Genomic DNA, 20,279 nt, shown 5'->3' with positions numbered 1-20,279 from the left:
GGATAAATTTCTCCCTGCAGAGTACCTGCAAATCTGGCTGATGTTTAGACTACTGCAAGCCAAAGATGATCCGCTTCTCTACAACCACCCTCCCTATTGGTGTGCCAGCAGAAACACTTACCTGCCTCCATCACTGCTAATAACTTTTAAACACAGAAGCAGCTCTGTGATGTGTTGGGATCCTCTGCAGATACCTGAAAGAACAAAAAACTGTAGTTGAAAATCGCAAAATTCAGAAACTGTTGCAGTTCCTCTCCTGTAGAAAATACAAGTTGAAAGAATTCATGTGGGCCAGAAAGAGCTGTTAAAGACTCTGCGTGCTTTGGATTTGTTCTTTCCAATTGATATCTACCCAAAATGGTGGCAGTGCTGAAATGTGAGATATAAATTGGTTTGCTGCTTAATAATATATGTAAGGTTTCTGTGCAATCCAATGAAAATAAAATGCTGGGATTTTTTAAGAGAGAGCTTGTATAAACAACCCCTTTCCTAACTGAGATGAAATTTACTATAGTTTGATCTTTTATGGTTTATAAACTAAGCTGTGTTCTTCAGAAAATCAGCTACATAAATACTTCTTGTAACCCAGAAGGGAAAATTTTAAAAATGCACTGGATCTTGATGATGAAAAACATTCTACAAACTGTTGCCTTTGACTATTATAGGAAGAACAGTACAGATATATTCTGTCCTAAAATATGCTACATCAACTGAAGGTGAGTTGCAATCATGGCAATGTTCAATAAGTACTTAAAATCAATGCACACATATTACAATTTAAATAATTGCATTAATGTAGGACTAAAAGTTGCTTATACAATTTTAAATTTATTTATATATATATTTCCAGTTATAGTTGAAATCCTCTTACTTTAGGTCCTGTGGGGAAAAAAATCATTAACTATTTAGAAATGTTAACTAGGCATATAATTTCACTGTTTCCTGTTTTTAAGTACATCACCTAACTGTGTGGTGCATTGTCTTAAAAATTGCCATTCTTACTACCAAGGTGTAAACACTGAGCCCCACATCTGCTGTGCACTGCTGTGCATTTCTAAATCATGCCGATTCAATGTTTTATCTGCTTGTGCTCATAGCAGAAACACTGCTGCTAAGGAAAACAGTCCTGCTGAGGGATAAAATAATCTTGTGCAAAAGAAAAAGGGGTGATCCGAGTGGGAGACAGGGTCTGGGAAGGATGTCTCCATCAAATAATGTTTTGAGACTGTTTTGTAACATGTTATTAGTAATATTTATACTACTAATAAATAGTAAGCTGTGATGAACATGCAAAATTGAGTATCTAGGGCTGGAATCCTCTTAAATGGAAAATTTTCATTTAACTGCAGCCTTTTGTCCAGAAAAAACCTGAACCAAACAGATTAACCTACAATGTTTTTCTTGTTTCTTAAAAACACAATAGGCACAAGTTTAGACTGAGCACAGAAGAGTTTATAGAAGTCAAGATTCATGCAGCCTACCTCAGGAAAAATCAGCTTAGGCTGTCAACAAACAGAGAAGTCTCTGGAATAAACCAGATATGCTCAGACTTTGAAGTAAATCACTTATGGCTGATGTGCTGTGCTGTGGGAAGCTCCTCTACTCCCTTGGCTTGTGCTGCTTCTGCCATTATGACACCAGTCCTCATCAAGAGCGCACAGGAAGCTCCATAACAGCTAGTTAACTGAGAAGCAAACACATTGTGGAACTGTATTTTATTTAATTTTCCTAAGTGGTATCAGGTTAGTTGGCACAGCTATAGATCTCTCTTAACCATTTAAATTACTTTGCATGCGTGTAAGTAATGTAGTATTGTTATTGAGATTTCAAAATATTTGCTACTGTACCATCCAGAAATCCGTATCCTCAGCAGTATCCAAACTGCTGTCAGATCAGCTTCTGCTGAGCTGTTCCAAATGACACTGTACTAATGGGAATCTTTCCCAATTTTTCTTTTGACTGATATGTTAAAAATATAGCAAGTATGGCTCCTGCTACCTGGCACTTCCTAGATTATAAAACTCTGCTCTTAGAAAAGATTTTACTGTCTTAGTCTTAAGATATATGATCTCTGACACTAAATGCTGATTAGGAGACATATTTAAATCAATCTGGGCAATAGCAAGGTCTCTAGGAGAAGCAGGCTTCTTCCATTTCTGGTTACAGTGACCTGTTCAGTATAGGCAAGAAAAACTACACAAAGAATTAACAAGAACACAAAGTACACAAGTGTGTTTATTACATTTTGCAAGCACTTTGTTCTACATTTCAAAAACGCCACCATCAAGCTGTTGGCACATTTATGTACAAAACAGATTAATTGTAATGCCTGCTACAAAGCATTCTTTGTGAAAATACAAACTCTAATACCAGAGAAGAGCCAAAAGCATTAACATCATTACATGAGTTTAAAAGACATAGTTTTAAAAATCAGCACAAACATTTTAAGACACAAAACTGAAACACTACAATATAGAATCCAAAAAAGAGGTTCCTAATACTTTTTGCAGAACTGTAATACCGGTACTGCACATTATCAGAAAACTGTTGACCCCGTAGGACAGCTTAAGTGTAAAAAAAAATCCAAACCAAAACCAAAACCCCAAATCAAAAACACAAACAAACAAAAAAAAAAAAACCCAAAACAAGCAAAAGAAAAGAAAAAGAAAAAGAACTCAACCAACTAATACTACTTTATGCATTATCATGCCACAAGTAACTATAGTATTACCTTCTACTTACTACAAGAATTGTTAAAAATTACTGATGATGCATGACTAGTAATAGTACAAAGAAGAGTTTTACTCAAGAAGTTTTATTAGAAATGCACTTACACTGAGAGAGAATTCACAATGGTCCAATAAGTGCACGAAACTACCTAAGATTTTTAACACTGACAAAAATGTCTTGTCAGGCTACATCACTTTAAAAGACACTTTACAGCATTCTTGTAGCATTAGAATAGGCAAAATAAAAAAAAATCCACCAAATTTGGTCCAATAATACCGACTTTTCTTAAATAGGGCTTTTTGTTCTGTTTTTGATACAGGTAATTCTTTCAAATTAAGATGACCTATCATTCTGATAACATTTTCATATCAAAATAAAGGTTCAAATATATTACTACACTTTGAAATAATAAGCTCTGTAGTGGTCTTTCACCTTACTTCAACGTAATACAGGTAAACCATTATGTGTAGGAAAGCTAGAAGCCAAGCTATAACATTTATGGAAGTCTCCTTTAATATATCTTTTACAGTTCAGACAGGTGCAATCCATTTAAATTTTTAAAGCAGGTAAAAAGACATCTGACTCCTATGGTCACTGCATTTTTGATATATTACTTTCATAAATGTAGCTAAGCAGTAATTTCTTACATCATCACATGGACAGCTCCAATTTAGCATAACCATCATTGAATTAAAGAGAGATTATTCTGTAGAAAACTATGAATAACTATATCACTTAATTAACAGTTGTCTATATACCATAACTCGTTAACAGGTAGCCGTGGTATTGAATTCCTTCAAAAGGCAAGTGGCCATGCATTGTTAGCACCACGGACTGCATGCTCACAATACAAACAGGAATTATCACCCATGGAACTTGAAACAAGAGAATATTCTTTAAAAACATCAATAATACAATGTTAACAAAGATAAGAAGCACTTTTTTCTTTTTTTCTTTTTTTTCTTTTTTCAATTTTTTTTTATTTTTTTACCCACTATTACAAATTTAGAAATTGCACCTTTGATTGTTTAAAACGTTCTTAGGACCTTCATTCAAGTTGATCAGGGTCCCTCTGGCAGGTTTTCCATATATAAAGGAAAGTCATCAGAATGTTTTCTTTATATATTGTACACCATGTACAATGGTCCCTTTGAAGTATACCTGTAGTTAAAGTAGTTACTGAACTCAAAACTAAAAAGTATAAAAAGCTACTTTTTTTTTTCCAAAAACATATAAGAAACAATGCAAAAGGTGTTATGCATAACACATACAAAGTGATTAAAAAAATCAAACACATAGTTGTATTTGACAATAGTTTAGTATCCTTGACCTATCAGAACTAATTAGCCTAAAGGGATTCAGGAAAGGCTATTTAGGAGCTTTGTGGTATAGAATGGTCACACAAAGTAAGAACTAATTAAGAAACCAAGTGCTAGACAACCAAGAATTGTATGTAGGTGATATGTAAGTCACCCAACTATCTTTTGTGAGAAGCACTTTCAATTGTTTTTAAAATGGTAGGATGGCCTTTAGTTAAACAACAAAGCATTCACATGTTAGGAAGTAAGACAAGGTTTCTTTTATGTATAAGCATTGAGCCGCTCTTTAGAGCGAGTAGAATGAATGTCATGCAGCTCTTGTTCCTCCTTTGATTTAATATCCTCATATTTTTGCATTCTGCAAGCATCTTTCACATAGGCCCAGTTGGCAGACAAGACCATGAGATAATGAACCTGTAAGAAAGGTAACACAGCGTTAAGAAACAATAGCAGGTAGTCAGAATAGAGCATGTGTAAACTTGGAGGCTGTAGGTTCTTATCAGCAGGAGCTAGGCATCCTTGTGTCAAGAAGTAGCATAGAACCATGAATGCAAAATCAGGCTTCATTAACCTTCAGATTACTCATCTCATAGCTGTTACTGTTACTATAACTAGTAGTTGGTAGCAAGAGATATAAGGAAAAAAACTAAAACCTGAAAAATCCGAATTCCAAATCATCCTTGCATTATTTTTCAGCTAATTTACAAAGGTACATGTGAAAATGCGTTATGCATTTATTGTACACTTTTCTCCACTGAAGAAGTTTTTCTTAAAGTAGTTCTTAACATCAAAATATGCCATAGATACATCTTATGATTGCATCTCTAATACAATTACAGAAAGTTTTGCTTCTTAATTTCTGTTAAAGTTAGCATCTTCTTTTCATTTAGCCATGATTTCTTTCAAGTACAATTGTAGCTTTGTATTTAACTCACCGGTCTGGGGAGAAATTGTCAATAACTGTCAATAAGTTCAGTTAGGCAAAATGTGACAAAGTATAGTTCAAAAAAATTGGATGCTCTCTTTACTCTGTATTCAGTCAGAAAATAAAAATGTTCCACAAGTATATTCAACTAGTTTATGCCGGGACTCTCTGGATGCTTATTCCCTCCCTAGCAGGCTTTCAGACACTTTCTGATGAGAGCATCTCTTTAATTTATGTTAATCTACTTCCTCAGAAGCAATGGATAATTTTGTGAGGTCCAAAATATTTCGTCCCTCTCTAAGAAATCAAGAAATTATACTGGGATTCAGTTAAGGGAAAATGGAATAATAATACCATAAATAATAAAAAACACCTTGAGATTATGCAAAGTCTCCTTTTTATGTTGTACTGTTGTACATATGAGTATCTTAGATTCATATTAAATGAACAGATCCATTCTAATATGACTTTTTTTCCTTTTGGAATATTTGGACTTTTTTTCCACAAATGTTTGTTGGCAATTGCTGCTGATTAGTACAGGCAAAAGTACATTTCTTAATCTGAATAATTAAGATCAAGGAAAGCATTCTGAAGCCCTTAAAAATACCAGATTTTTTTGCTACCATTTTTATCCTTATGCTTTATGTCAAGTTTCCAATTAATCCTTATTTGAGGAATACTATCTGACTTGAGGAGGCATAAAATAGAAAAAAGTTGTTCAGAGAATCTGTCCTCTAGGGAGAAAAAACTAGAGAGTAGTATTTCTACATATCTTTAGGATTTTCTTGCTATCTAGAGAACAAAACTAGCAAAGCAATCTGTAAATAGGGATGTTGGGGATGGCAGCCTGTTGTGTGTCACTCTGGAAACCCTCTCTAGTCACAATTTAATACACAGGAAAAGAAACACCTCCTATCCTAAAGCAGTTCTTCCAAAAGCTCTCACCATGGGTAGTTTCTGGATCAGGCATTTCTAGATCAAATGAGAGACCCTAATCCTGGATCCCTATTGTACTGAATGAAACGCCTTAAATTCTCCGCAGTAAAACTATTGAGAAAAATCAAAATAAACAGGCTGGTAATCCTAAAAATTTTGTTATCTCAATTGCAATTTGCACCCAATGAAAATATGAATACTGGTTCATTGAGTCTGAAATTTCAGTTAAAAACACAGTCTGAACCTCAAACAGATTGCAGACAGGAGAATCCTGAAAGTGGGGTTGATCTGAGCAGTGCACTCACATCTTCATGACCTTCTAAAACATATTTGCCAGAAATCCTTGCAACTGAAGAATCTGTGGTGAAAATGGAATGATGTAGGCACTTTTTCTTACCCTCACAAAATATTTGGTAATGACCCAGAAAAAAAAATTAAACTTAATGTCTTGCAATTTTACTCAGCATTTTTCTTTGTTAAAAAATAGACTACTTCGAAGGCATATTGGTAATAGTCTGACCTTCATCAAACACCCATTCTTTGCCCATCTCTCCTTATGAAGTTACTGAATCAAACTACTGTAATAACTGTAGAAAATGCTTGGAGTTCATATTCAATGTAAGTAGGAAGACTTGCCAGGAAACACCTACTTTAACTTATATAATCTCAAATGTATATCCATGCTTGTAATGACATATACATTGAACAGTACCACCACCTTTGTTTTTTATTTTAACACCAAATTCCTAGATTACATTGCCACACTAAAGAGGTCATTTCTAAGTGGCTGTCTAATTTCATTTCACAATTCCATGACCTGAATAGCCTGTAGCCTGAAGCCAGTGGGGCCCTCATCAAGGCTTATTTAAATTGAAGCCAGGCAGCTTCCACAGTCTGCCTCAGGAGGTTTCAATTCCAGACATATGCAACACAGCGCGGGGTCTTTCCATACCTATTCCTTCTTAGATTTCTTCTTGAGGTAAAAGTATGCTTCAGTGTTTAGAAATTGTGGAGTTGGCTATTTGGGGTTGGTTTTTTGTTTTATTTTTTCATTCAGGACATGTTACTACTCCCCCAGGACCCAAGTTTAAATAACTTTAATTCCTCCCTTTACGTGCATCTCACAACCTACAAAAGAGCACAATCATCCTGGGGAGAAGAATAGACCACGTTATATTTCCCTTGTTCCTATTTCAGGAAACCTGATTGCATCTCCACCTTACAGGACATAATTTCTGTGGAAGTTAAGGCAAAAAAAGTTACCAGCTCACATGATAACTTTTGAGAAAGGAAATTTTGCATCTCATAATTAAGTTTTTCCAAGGTGTTTCTGGGGAAACATAACAGGTGGAATGTATACTGGCTCTACAGACAACTCTTGAATGCTAGAACTTACATTTAAACCCCTTCAAGTCTTCTGTTTCTATCTAACACAATACTAACAGTAAAATTTATAAGTATTGTAATTGTCTATTCTATATGCCTTAGTTATCCATTCAGACATGAGAAAGGATAGTACTGCTCAGAATCATATATGGTACAAATTAAATATGATTCAAAAGCCTGGGTATTTTTTCCATGATAAAGACTCTCAGAAAGCATTTACAGCATAAATATCTATCAGGTTTTGGTTCTTTTTTCTCCATCTCGCATTGACATAAGAATGATAAATTTTCAAAACAAACTCTTTGACAGTGTTCTTTGCTGCAAAATGAAACTTTCCCTGGCATATACTGTAAAATAGATAAGGTTTTCTATATATCAGTCCTAATACATAGGACAATTCTCCTTTTGAACCCCAAAACCAACATTCTCCTTCGCAGACTAAAGAGAAATCTAGTGAATTGTGAAAAAAATCTAACATTCATAAGCAAATCTGAGACCAAGAGATATGGGGAAATTGTGATTTTTGATCAAATGGTTTTGCAAGTTTTAACAAGTTTTTCAGTGGTTTTGCAAAAAATGACTACTTTTTAAAAAATACCATTTTCAAATACAGTTTTATGAAACGCATCCTGGGGACAGATGGACTTAACATTTATGAATAAGCTGATTCTTTTGTGAATTTTGTAGAATCATATTGACATTAGAGAGTTTAAGAAATCTTTAGAAATTAGAGTCTGGCACTTGCAATTGTTTACAAATCCAGAAGTGAGGATATAGCGGAGTATATTGATGTCATAATTAAAATGCCATTTCAGCAAGCAGATTTTACCAATTCTGTCATTCAGCACTGATGTTCTACTACTGTTACTGGCTGGCCATAAATACAATATACTTAACACTTTAGTCAGATGGACAATTCTGGTTTAAAGTAATTGTTTGCAAGAAATGTTTTAAGAGTACATTATATTAATAAGCTTTTTCTTTTGTAAAAGACTAGTATTTTAGTCTAATTTTCCTGTTTAATTTCACAAATATTTTCTGGATATACACAAAGAGAAATGTCATCCTTTCATATATACAATCATTCTTGAAGCAGCACAAGTAGTGAAGGGCACTGGTTCTCCAATGACTGAAATGACTTCTGCACACTGTTTCTCACTGCTGATGCATTACCTCTGTCTACTAATTTGAGTGTAAGATCTGGAGAAAAAAAGATGAGTTCTTCTTCCTGGATGAGATAGTTAGGACCCCAAATTAATTTTTCCTCCCTTAAATTACTTTTACCTTGGGAAAGTAGACTTTCCTTAAAGCAGAACCTTTTAATGTCTGCATGTCCAACCACAAAATCCTGAATTTTCCTTCATTTCCCTCGTGTTTGGGGTACTATGGCAAGCATGCAGCACATGTCTTAGCCTACAGATGAGGTCTAATATGTTGGTTTGAGAAATTACACTATCAAAGAGTGGAATGTGCTAGTCTTTAGGCACCCAACAGATTAGAATGGTAGGTTAAAACCTTACAGGATAGTTAGAAACTTGAAAAAACAGTTGCAAACATTTAATGAAACACACATCTACCAGCACTGGGACAGTATGCAATTTCTTAGCACTTAGAACATTAATTTATATTTTTATTGGAACAGTGTTATCATGTCTGCTCTGTGCATTATAGAATTCAACAGGAAGCATGCTTGGAAATGGGTAATCCTTCAAAAATATGTGAATAAATGTGCACCATCAAAGTGAATTCAAAGGGTATTTGTGCCTTGTGTAATGCAGCTATGGTATCTTTGATATGCTGAGCTTCGAAGGGTCTTTTTAAAAGCTTCATTGAAAGTATTATGTATTTAAACTATGTGGCCCAATGTATTTATTTAATATGCTTGCACTGAAGATGTGTTATTTTTCATTAAATATCATTTGGTGGCTATTTGAATTCAAAACTTTTGTTTGAAATGCAGAATTTTCATCTGAACAAAATAGCATTTTATGACATCTACTGAATATACTTCAAAATAATCACAGAATGGAAAACTAATGATCTCTTAGATTTAATTTCCTAAAACTAATTATATATTATCATAATTGCTATATGGTCACCATTTTTGGAACTATAAGCAAAAAAATTTCAGTTTGAAAAAACAATTAAATTATTATTATCAATTGCATTCTACTATTACACATATTATTTGTGGCCTTGAAACAAAAAAAAAATACACTGAAAATATATTTTTTTAATTTAGCTATCTTTGCTATTTGCAGGGTGTCATGTAATAATGAAAAAATGGCAGATAAAAACCAAAAAATGTCATTGATGTAAGAGGAGTACTAGCTTCATTTAATATTTTCTGAATGTACTTGTTTTATAAATGTAATTATAAGGCTAACAAAACAAATCATGGCCCTATGATCCATAAAAAATTACTAGTATAAGCATTATATAGGAATCACCACCAGTAACACTTATGAAAGCATCAGAACGAAGTAACAGTCACTTTTCATTTCCCATTTCAGCATGCATAATGCAATCCTGCACCAGTAGAGAATTGTGAGTCTAAAAATATCTTTATGCCTAAGCAAATGCAGCAGACAAAAGACAGAAGAGCAGGGCACTAGCTCACACACTTTTTTCTCAGTGGAACCTTCTCATTGACAAAATGTCAAAATTTCAAGTAATCTTCATTATAAAGGAGTAGAAAAATTAGTCCTGACAGAAAAATCAACACATTCATATATATTCACAGAAGTGACAAAAAGATTCTGCTCCTAAAATAGCAGTGTGGCAAGCCTATGAATACCCAGAAAGGCAGAGATCATAAAAGTATAATACTGTGGTTACAACACAGACATGTGAATTCAGACACTTGTGTGAATATAGCAAGAGAAGAGAGAAAATTCTTAGCATGTACTTAAAGGTGTTTTTTGATTCAAAAAAGTAATCATGATATTCTACTTAAAAGGGAATCCATCAATATATTAAAAAAAAAGAAGAAGAAGAAAAGGGAGAGTATTTAATTACAGAACTATATTTAAATAATAGCTCGGAGTGATAGTATGGGAATTGAACAGCTTATCCTAAGTCAGAACCAGAAGGTATCAGCAATTCACATGAGGTATAGAGGGGTTTGCTAGCTTACCATAGCAATGACTGCTGCTCCAGCTCCAGCAAGTGCCACAATGAACAAGTGGAATGTCATGTTTAGCTGCAAAAGGAGGCAAAGAAAAGGACTTCCATGGTTGTACAGCAAACAGAAAGTGAACAAAAATTCAGACTAACATAGAACAAATAATTACCTTCCTGGTGCCACCCTTCCACAAAAGTAATGAATAGGAATAGTTTTCCAAGAGATTGATATCAATACATGTCATTGTGCTTGTTTTGTTACAATTCTCATGTTGGGGGAAAATGCATAACTATTTAAATATACAGCATTTATGTAATAAAATATTAAGAAAATTAATTATTTAAAAATAAAAACTCCAGTATATTTTGAGGGCTTTGTTCCTGGTTTTTTATGCCCCAATGCTCCAATACTAGCTTAAAAGAATCATGTTTGTGGTGGCTTCTCCAGTGGCAGAGACAGCCTAAGCAACTCCATTTTCCCTTCATTAACTGCAGCTTTGCATCCTCATATATTGATCCACCTTCCCCTCAAATTTGTTCATCTTGATATAATCTAAACCAGGTTACTTACATAATTCAAATTAACCACCATCCTCACCTCACTCCAAAACAAATTATTACATTTGCTTTTGATGTCAGTGACCTGGTTTATGCAGCAGCCACAGAGAGTCAACTGCACCTCAAGAGCTGCATTTTCTTAAATGGTTTTGGTGTAAGGGAGGATTGTGTACCTTCCCTCTAAGATTTATTCAACCATAGTAAGACCCAGTAAAACACTTAGCAAATGTTGATACTTCTGGCTTCAGAGGGACCAACATTTTAGCCTCTCTTTGTTTTAGGCAGATATAATTTTCTTTGTCCTGTCTTCATCCTTTTTCATTTGAAAACAAAACCAGAACCCTCAGCTGCACTGAAATGGGTGGCATTTGCCCAAGGGAAAAACTAAAAAGGAAAATGTACTAAGAGCTACTGTCCTAATGCTCAACAAGGTTTGGCCAAATCCATTTGAAATCTTTACACTCCTGTCACAACAGTAGTCATAAGCACTTCAATCAGTGATTCACTATATGGACCTATTCATTGTGCAGCAGAGGCATTACCTTTCAAAAACATCTCAGCAATTAAGAACAAGATTATGGAGTTATTAAAAAAAAACCAATCAAACAAACCACAAGCATATTTAGAAAACAAATGGTTGGAGAAATTGCACTGACTAAATTTGGTAAAAGACTAGGAAAACTACTTGCTTGACTGTATTTTTCACCGTGATTTAATCCATCACCATAGCTAGAATTAGACCGTTAACAGTAAGAAACATATATCAGCTACTTCCTGCTACAACATATATTATGGATTTGCCAAAACCACTATGATATTTATTTACCTCGTTAGAGTCACACATCTTGATGAAACTTTCTGATGAGGTGCAAACCTTCTTTTCCTCTCCGATAGTTACAATACCTGGAGAAGAATAAATATTCACATTATTTGGAATTCCTGATACAGATTGACTTCCTTTATATGAGAAAAGCTAAGAACTTATTTTAACAATGATATCTGGGTTTTGTTGACAATCAGGAGTCTGGAGCAACTCTCCTGTGAAGACAAGCTGAGGCACATGGGATTGCACAGCCTGGAGAAGAGAAGGTTTTGGAGACACCTTATGGCACCCTTCCAGTAACTAAAAGGGTCTGTCAAGAGAGCTGGAGAGGGACTTTATACAAGGGCAGGCGGCAGCAGAACAAGGGGTAATGGCTTCAACTGAAAGGGGATAAGTTTAGGTTAGATGTAGGGAGGAATTACTTATTGTGAGGGTGTTGAGGCACTGGAACATGTTTCCCTGAGAAATGGTGGACTTTTCTCATCCCTGGAAGTGTTGAAGGACAGGTTGGATGGGGTCCTGAGCAACCTGATCTAGAGGAATGTCTCCCTGCTCCATGGTAAGGGGTTGGAACTTGTCTTTAAGATGTCTTTCAAATAAAACTATTCTAGGATTCTAGGATTCTATTTCAGCCAGGACAAAATACATTATCTATTTAGTAAAAGCCCTAGTAAGAAACATGCAGGTAACAATTTTTCTGCCATTTTTGAAAATATCTTTATTCCCTATTTTGATCAGCACAACAATTAAAGAACCAGAAATTATTTGCAACCAGTTCATACATTTCAAAAGTTCACAAATCTTCTCTACCCTCATGTGGAAAAATGTGCTGTATATTGGTGTCAAACATATTGATCTGGTATAAAGCTTCTTTCACAAGTTATAAAAAAGCATTACAAAAACTTATACTTTATTGTTTCTCTTTTCAGCAATAATCAGTAGAATCTACTACCTTGCTTCTTTTAGCTAGCATCCAGATACTAAATCAAAGATTAGCTTGAAGGAAAAACTGTAATTAACTCAGTTACCATGAGAAATGGTTCTTTCCTAACACCAATCAGTGTTTTTTGCACTGAATCTACAGGAAACAGGTACAATCACAGAATACACACTGTATATGTTAGTGTTCTATGAACATTCTAAATAGAATTAATAAAAAAATAGTCATGAATATTAACAAAATAAAAGGTCATAGAAAGAAAAATAATACACTTGATGGGATCTGTACAGATAATTGCTTTTTAAACTCACCTGACATGCTGTGTAGGGAAAAAACCCAAACAATAAAAACCCCCAAGTTTCCTTCCCTCTTATGAAAGAAAAATGTCAAATATTTTAATTCAGGTTAATTGAAATGTTTATTATTATTGAAACCATTTCCTTGCAAAGAAATGCAACATCTTTTATATCTTTACATAACAATTAAAAATAAACTGTGATTTTATTTTAGGCCAAGGAAACAAAAGAAAGATAAGAAACTGTCTGTTGAGAATATGATTGCCCAAAGCTCTGTGGGATGAGAAATCACCAAGACATGTAGAATCAAACCAGTCTTGTAGAAGGAAGGAATTGAATTACCATCACCAACACAAGAATTCTCAGATATTTTAAGATCACCAATTCCTTTCAAACCAAATTTCACATTCTCTCAAAACACATATAGCTGCATATCCCCACATTATTCTAACATCCAGCATCCAGGCTTTAGCCCCACTTTCTCTCTATCTCTCTTTCCACCACTTTCTTAGAGTGCTGCTATCAGTATTGTTGTTCCTCATAAAGTATGTTGTTCCTCATAAATTAATCTTGTATCCCAGTTCACCTCTGCAGAGACAGCTGATAACCTAGGATCTCACATCTCCGAGTCAGTGTCCTACCACAAGATTTAAAGTCACTCTCCAGCTAAATGACTAATTAAGTATTTTAGACAAGTTCCAGCAATTTCTAAAGAAGAGACTAAACCAAAGTCCCATGCCAGATTTTCATTACTCTGGGATGATGGACAAGGTTGACTCAGGTTTAGTCAGGACAGGCAATGCCATTCATCTTTTATACACTGCCTAGACTAGTGGGTAAAACTAGTCTAGCAGAGAGAGGCACTTAACAATTGCTTCAGAAACTCTGAACAGTTCATTTCAGTTGCACGGAAACAAAGCAGTGGAATGCTTTCTTTTGTGAAACCTTACTTTTCATTTAGTGCTTTTAATTTACATACCATACTGGCGAAGATCCAAGCAGAGATTAGCTCCATCCACTACGGTGGCATTTCGGCAAATGGTCCACAGATTGAAGTACATGTAAACAGGCAGAGAAGTGAAAGCTGTAACTCCAAGCCAGGCCAACATAAAGATGTATGTCAGCATAATAAACTGCAGTAAAAAAAGAAAAACAAAACAAAACCAGTGGTAAGTCAGAACTGAACTGATTCACCATTGGAAAAAAAAGGAACCACAGAGAAGTAACAAATGCATCTATGATTGGCTTTGTCTGCTTCCGTCCTCATTTAATTTATGGTTTTGGTCAGATAATCCATTAATGATCAGGTCAAAATGATGCCAGAGCACTAACATGGCATTTCTGAAGAACAAGAATTATGCTTCCAGAAGTGCAAGCCAACTCCATGTTCCTCTCACTCTTGTGCCAGCGATGGGTGCAAAGCAGCACCCCTGAAGTACTGACAGCTGCGTGCTCTGTGACACATATCTGTCCCTCTCTCTCATCGCCACTACTCCATTGTTAGGACAAGAATTCCTATGGTTGTATCTTCCACTATCAATCATGAAGTAAAAAAATTAAAATTAAATACTGTAGGCTTTGCTTCTTTTTCTTTTAAAATTGGGCTTTTAATAAAAATGAGCCTTTATCTGTGATGGCCACAAAATCTCACCAGCAAATCCGTTTGGCATTGAACCAATGAGACTATATTTTTGCCATTCTGTTATAGCATTAATACATATTTGGGATCTACAAGCAAATTCATCATTCAGGAAAAAGTAAGCAAATATCCTATAAATATGTAAACATGCTACCTTGCTGCTCCTTTGCTGGCCTGACACCACTGGGAAACATTTATTAATAACAAACCATCTTTTCATTTTATGCTGTGGAAAGGATATGGAGAGGCTACATGGTAAAATGGGGAAACATAGTCTCTAAGTACTGAATCCAAATAGCCCCAGTATTTGGTGGCTTCAGAAATGCTGATGAATTGAAACACATTACTGGAAACAAAAAAATTTTCATCCCACTAACATTTTTCTAGCTGCTTACCTGAGAAAAATATTGGCTCTGAGAATAAGACATAAGAAATATTTTTGAAAGCTGAATAAGCTGATAAAAAATCTGCTAAAAATTAAACCTTAAAGAGTAAATAAGGTGGAAATGGATGATATTTTCATTTTTTTTGTTTGTTTTTTTAATGCAAGATCTCTCAATTCAGGTAATACAGGAAAAAAGCCTTATATATGTGCAGATGTTAATTACGTAAATTAAAAAAAGGTCAGAATCTAAAAGGTTGTAAATGGTACTAAAAATTGTAGCAGAGTGGCTTATCCCATTGATCTGATCAGGAAAAGCAATCCAAAACAACAAGAGGTCTGAGTTTTAAATGAGGTACAGTTATTGCTCTGAAGATATAGGATGGATGTTCTCAAGCAATATCAAAGAGACCTTAATTTGATTTACTTTAAGTCACTTCCAAATATTATTAAATAAAAGTAATTTTAATTCTGAGGAAGTGTATTTACATAGGGATTTAATGTAGTTTAATTAATCCAGTTAAAAATTTATTTCAGATTAATTTTCCTGACTGTCTCTAGGTAAATGAGACTTGTATTAGTAGTTTGAAAAGCTGTTTAATACTTTTGATATCAGCTCTCTATACTTTTTTTGAGTTAGTTCTCCATGCTTCTATACTCATACTTTACATTCATGCTTACCAGTTTGAGGGTTACAAACTGTTTTAACTTTTTCCTCAACATCCAACTAATTAGACAAAACTAGATGTGTCTAATTTACACATAAAGATTTCTAAAAATGCATTAATGCAGGTAACAGCTGTTTTCCTTACCAAAATTTCCCAATAACCCACTTACTACAAACCCAGCTGGTAAAATAGAGAAGGTGATAACAAAGTCCAAAATAAATATGCACCCTTGAATACTGCTATAGATATTTCCATGAGTCAGAAGCTTTATATATTGGAAATTCTATCCCATCTACCTCAGAGCAAATAGTTAACACAAGTAAATACTGTTCTCTACATGCTCCTTTTTCTGTTGTTGTTGCTATTGTTCTTTTACTGTTTTATTTTTTTTTTCTACAGTGTTAATGAAGAAATATCTGTCTTCACCCCAGGCACACACTTACAAATAATCACTTGGAAAATTACACAGAAATGTAGATTCAGGGGTATGAATCCCCAAGTAAATTGCTATGTCCAATCTTAATTTACTATCAAGCTAAAGGGTTGCACTCATTTTTTTTCTAAGGCAGGAATACTAAATAAGAAAGAAGACTGTCTTTGTATAGACTTTAAATTCTCATTTATTCTAGAAGTGTTTTAAAAGTAAACCAGCCTTCTAGACTCTATTCTTAGCTTGTCAAAAACAAGTAAGTCTGAAGTCTTACTTGTGATCCTTCTAGAATTTGTGAAATAAACAATACCTAATTAATTTAGTACGTCTCCAGTGTAGCACATCCGTATAATTTAATGAAGTACTAAATCTTTTAAATTAGTTACATCACTGAAATGTAATAACTGTGTTTATGACCAGGCTCCATATAGATTTGAGAATTTTCCCATTTTGTGATTAGCACCAAATGGAGAAAAAAAGATAGGCCTTACTATGAGCTTTACAAATTCTTTTTAATATCTATTTATTTTCTGATCTGTAGTAATGATAAAGAAGCCTACTCAAAAATTTCAAATGAGATAATACAAAGTGCTAGTATAGCAAAGTGGGGGAAAACAGAGCTTATTAGCCTGTAAAAAATCTGCCTTGGGCATAAAATGGTAGTAGAAATCTGTCATATGATAGCTGCTGTGAGTCACAAGAGCTGCCTTGTCAGAGAGAATTGTCTGCTAGTTACGGAACGGATTCGCTTTAAAAACGTGAATCTGATTGGTTGAGCCTCTCAGAAAAATTGCTCAAATGATGATTTCATTTTAAAAACATATTTTAGAAAAGAAAGAACATCCTCTGTCAGGAAAGTTTTCCTCTGTCTGAAGAGCCAATGGCCAATGACATGCCTAATTTCATGTCATAACACCAAGAACACCAAGAAGACAGAAAAAATCCGGAAGTTTCTTTTGGTTATGTAAGAATAACTAAAATACAAAACTTCAAGTTAAACCTTGTGGTAATTGTGGGTTATTCCTGAAAGCTGCTATCACTGATATCAGTGAAGCAAACCACAGAAATGTGGTCTGGGCAGTAATATACTTCCTGCTGTAAGGGCAGTAAAAAAAGTTTAGCTTTGTACAACAAATTATTAGTTTCTATTTATAGCAGGTGGTAGCTTCTTGTTATAATTGAATGAAATTATTAATTATTTGATTTTTAAAAAAGCACGGGGAAGAATAAAGTATTTATTTAGATAATTTTCTCTGCTATTACAGCCTTCCCTCTTCACTCAAGAGAACTTACAAGGAATGCTTAAGGAGCCTGTTCTCTCCAGGAATTAAATTCAGAAGCCAATCTCCTGAGATTCAAAGGGATCTTTCTCCTTTGAAGTAGCATTCTGCTATGTGACAAGCTGAAGATTTCTGAAGTAGCAGTACAGCATCCTAAAGAGGTATCACAGTTTGTCCTTTAGCATCCCAGCTATTGTGTTTATAGTGAGAATTACTTTCTCTGATCAGTTCGATTTTCACTCTAAGAAGTCAAACTCATAAACTCAGAACAAGCTAGAAATGGTAGTGAAATTCATCTACCAAATCATGAAGATGAAAGATCACTAATTTAAACTCAGCTCACATTTGCAAAGAATAACTGAAATGAATAATTATTTGAACGAAGAAATCTTTACCCTTTTTTAACGTTTTGGGGTTTTTTGTATCATCACTGTGGCTGGCAAAATGCTCTTGTCAGATTTTTAAGCTTTTCAGTGCCTGTAATGGCTTTTCTGAGTTATAAATTATCAGAGCAGGCAAATCATCAACCTTCTGGAATCATCTTTTTAATCAAAACACACCAGTGTCAGGAAGCAGGTATTTCAGAGAATATTCTGAAATGGTTTGTGTGGAGCATAACTTCCCTGCTGGTCATAGCTGGTTGAAATCCTTTTTCCATGGAAAACATTACTCAAATCCTCTCTATTTTAATAAGATCAAGATTTCAGCTGCTGGTTAGTTTGGCTTTTTTTTTTTGCCTCCTTCTTTCCTAATTTATGGGTACTTGTCCCATGAAAAGCACATTCATTAAATTTCAAATACTCTTCTTGTTTTAGTTTTGTTATCAATAATTTAGTACCCCTGAAGAAACATTGTATGATGGCTTCAATGACCCTAGGGACTGAGACAGTGCAATCTTATCTGGAAGGTACAGTTTCTACAAGCAGAAATGGAATGAAAAGGAAATAAATTAAACCTCATTAATTTCATTTTATGAGGACACTATAGCTTACAACAAGAAAAATAATACAGAAACGTAGCAACAAATTAAGTGCCCAAATAAAACTTAACTCCAGAAAGCTCATGTTGCCATGTAATTTTATATTTGTTCCACACCACTCACTACTTTTACACTTTCTCTCAATCTCATCATATATTTATTTTATATGAACTCCCTGATGTAAGCTCTCAACGCAGAGAGTAGGAAAAAAATGTGCATCTTGCTGTTTTTGCATCACTTTGAGATTTATTATCCTATGACACGCACACAAAAAATGTTTACTTTCAGCTACATGAACTAAGAGGTTCCTTCCAAACCTCTTCACTGCTTCAGAAATTCCCTTAAACAGCTTTTGCCAGAGATCAAAACCATACCTACAGGGATCATGTACATCCATCCTGCTCCAAGCCTATCACGCCTCATTATGAAGCCCTGGCAGTGCTGGACACCACCCAGAACAAGCCCAGGGTGAACCTGGCTGTCTCTTATGGGAATACTGGGAAGCAGCTGGCCTCTGCAGTGCAGTGCAGCCCTGGTTTTGGGTGCATTTTCCAGAACAAGGCACTGTGTTGGATTTTTTTGGCCACACAGAAGCATGAGCAGAAAGATCTTTTCAATTTCTTCCTGAATTGTCCCGTCTCTCAAATGTCTCATTCACTTTCAATTGTCCATATATTCAATTCCAAATCTAATAAAACCTATTTAGTTTTAACACTTTCCCCAGCTTCAAATTCATAACTGACCTTTGCCTTTCAGGCCTTCTGCTTCATCTTGTTCATTTTACCCAGAAAAAAAAATCCTCTGAGTTATTGCTACTGTCTCTTTACCCTGCACACATTCTGCATAAATGCATTTGCATACTCTTTTTTAATTATTCATTGCAGCTGACACATACTTTCTCAAATGTTGAAATTTGTCTTGCTGCAGTTGTACTGGGAGAGTACTGGTAGATTGCACAGTTCTCTCTTCAGGTTACAAGTCAGAGTTAAAGTACTACATGTGTTTGTTCCCACTTCAGGCCTGTTGTTCATTTGCATTTAATTTTCTATAATGCAGGGCTCTGAATACACCTCTACACCAGCTGTCCAAACTCAATAAAGGCTCTTTATCAATAAACTTTTCTGACAGAGCAGTTCAATGATTAGATATTTGTTCCTGTTCATCACCTGTATTTTTACCCCACAGGAGTTTAGTTCCTTTCAGAGGTTCAGATTTAATCCAGCAGATTTTTGTAATTTTTTTTTCATTTTTAAAAAAGATTCCCTCCATAAATAGTTCCACCTCTTCCCAATGGATTTTTTAATGACAGAATTTTACATGCATAATTCCCCATATGCAAATATGAAAGAGAGCGAGTAGAAAACTTGCTGAGTTCCTCTGGAAAACATTTTAACAATGCAGAAGCTCAAACAGCCTCAGCTGCTTATTTTAAAATGTTGTCTAGAACCAAAAATGCTATTATTTATTTAAATATAGATGAAAAAAAGAACGAAACCGTTGTCTTTAGACATAAACATGTTAAAGAAGGACTGTTGAGTAGCTTACAAGGAAATGGTCTCTAATATTTTCATTTCTGTACTAAATAGCATTCTCCAAATCTCCATGTCTCATTCATGGAGAGAAATAAAAATTAAGGAAAAATATTTCAACTTGTCTCCTTCTGTATACAATGCTTCTGGAAGAGACTGTTGTTCTGATATTATCACTGTAAACCACATAAAATAAACACATGTAAAGTCTTTTCTATAACATCACTTCCATTGCTAACAATCACTTGTTGGACATTTACAATTGCCTCTACAAGCATGTTCATCCTCTCTCTCTCTCTCTAACATATTCTACTCCCAGGCACAGCTCCAAAAGTC

At 34.6% G+C, this 20,279-nt stretch overlaps 1 protein-coding gene across 1 annotated transcript in view; it reads right to left on the bottom strand.

The window, feature by feature from the left end:
• Window positions 1-2,205: 2,205 nt before the first annotated feature.
• GPM6A (glycoprotein M6A) overlaps window positions 2,206-20,279 on the bottom strand; it is a 116,133-nt gene continuing 98,059 nt past the window's right edge. Inside the window, exons 4-7 of the mRNA XM_038134830.1 lie at window positions 14,016-14,169; window positions 11,804-11,880; window positions 10,433-10,498; window positions 2,206-4,463 (exon numbers count right to left, since the gene is read on the bottom strand). Of these exons, the coding sequence (XP_037990758.1) occupies window positions 4,311-4,463; window positions 10,433-10,498; window positions 11,804-11,880; window positions 14,016-14,169 (450 nt within the window). The 3' untranslated portion in view covers window positions 2,206-4,310. The remainder of the gene's footprint in view (window positions 4,464-10,432; window positions 10,499-11,803; window positions 11,881-14,015; window positions 14,170-20,279) is intronic.

This window comes from Motacilla alba, chromosome 4 (genome assembly GCF_015832195.1).
Source record: "Motacilla alba alba isolate MOTALB_02 chromosome 4, Motacilla_alba_V1.0_pri, whole genome shotgun sequence".
Classification (NCBI taxonomy): domain Eukaryota; kingdom Metazoa; phylum Chordata; class Aves; order Passeriformes; family Motacillidae; genus Motacilla; species Motacilla alba.
This window is presented reverse-complemented; position numbering and strand designations above follow the sequence as displayed.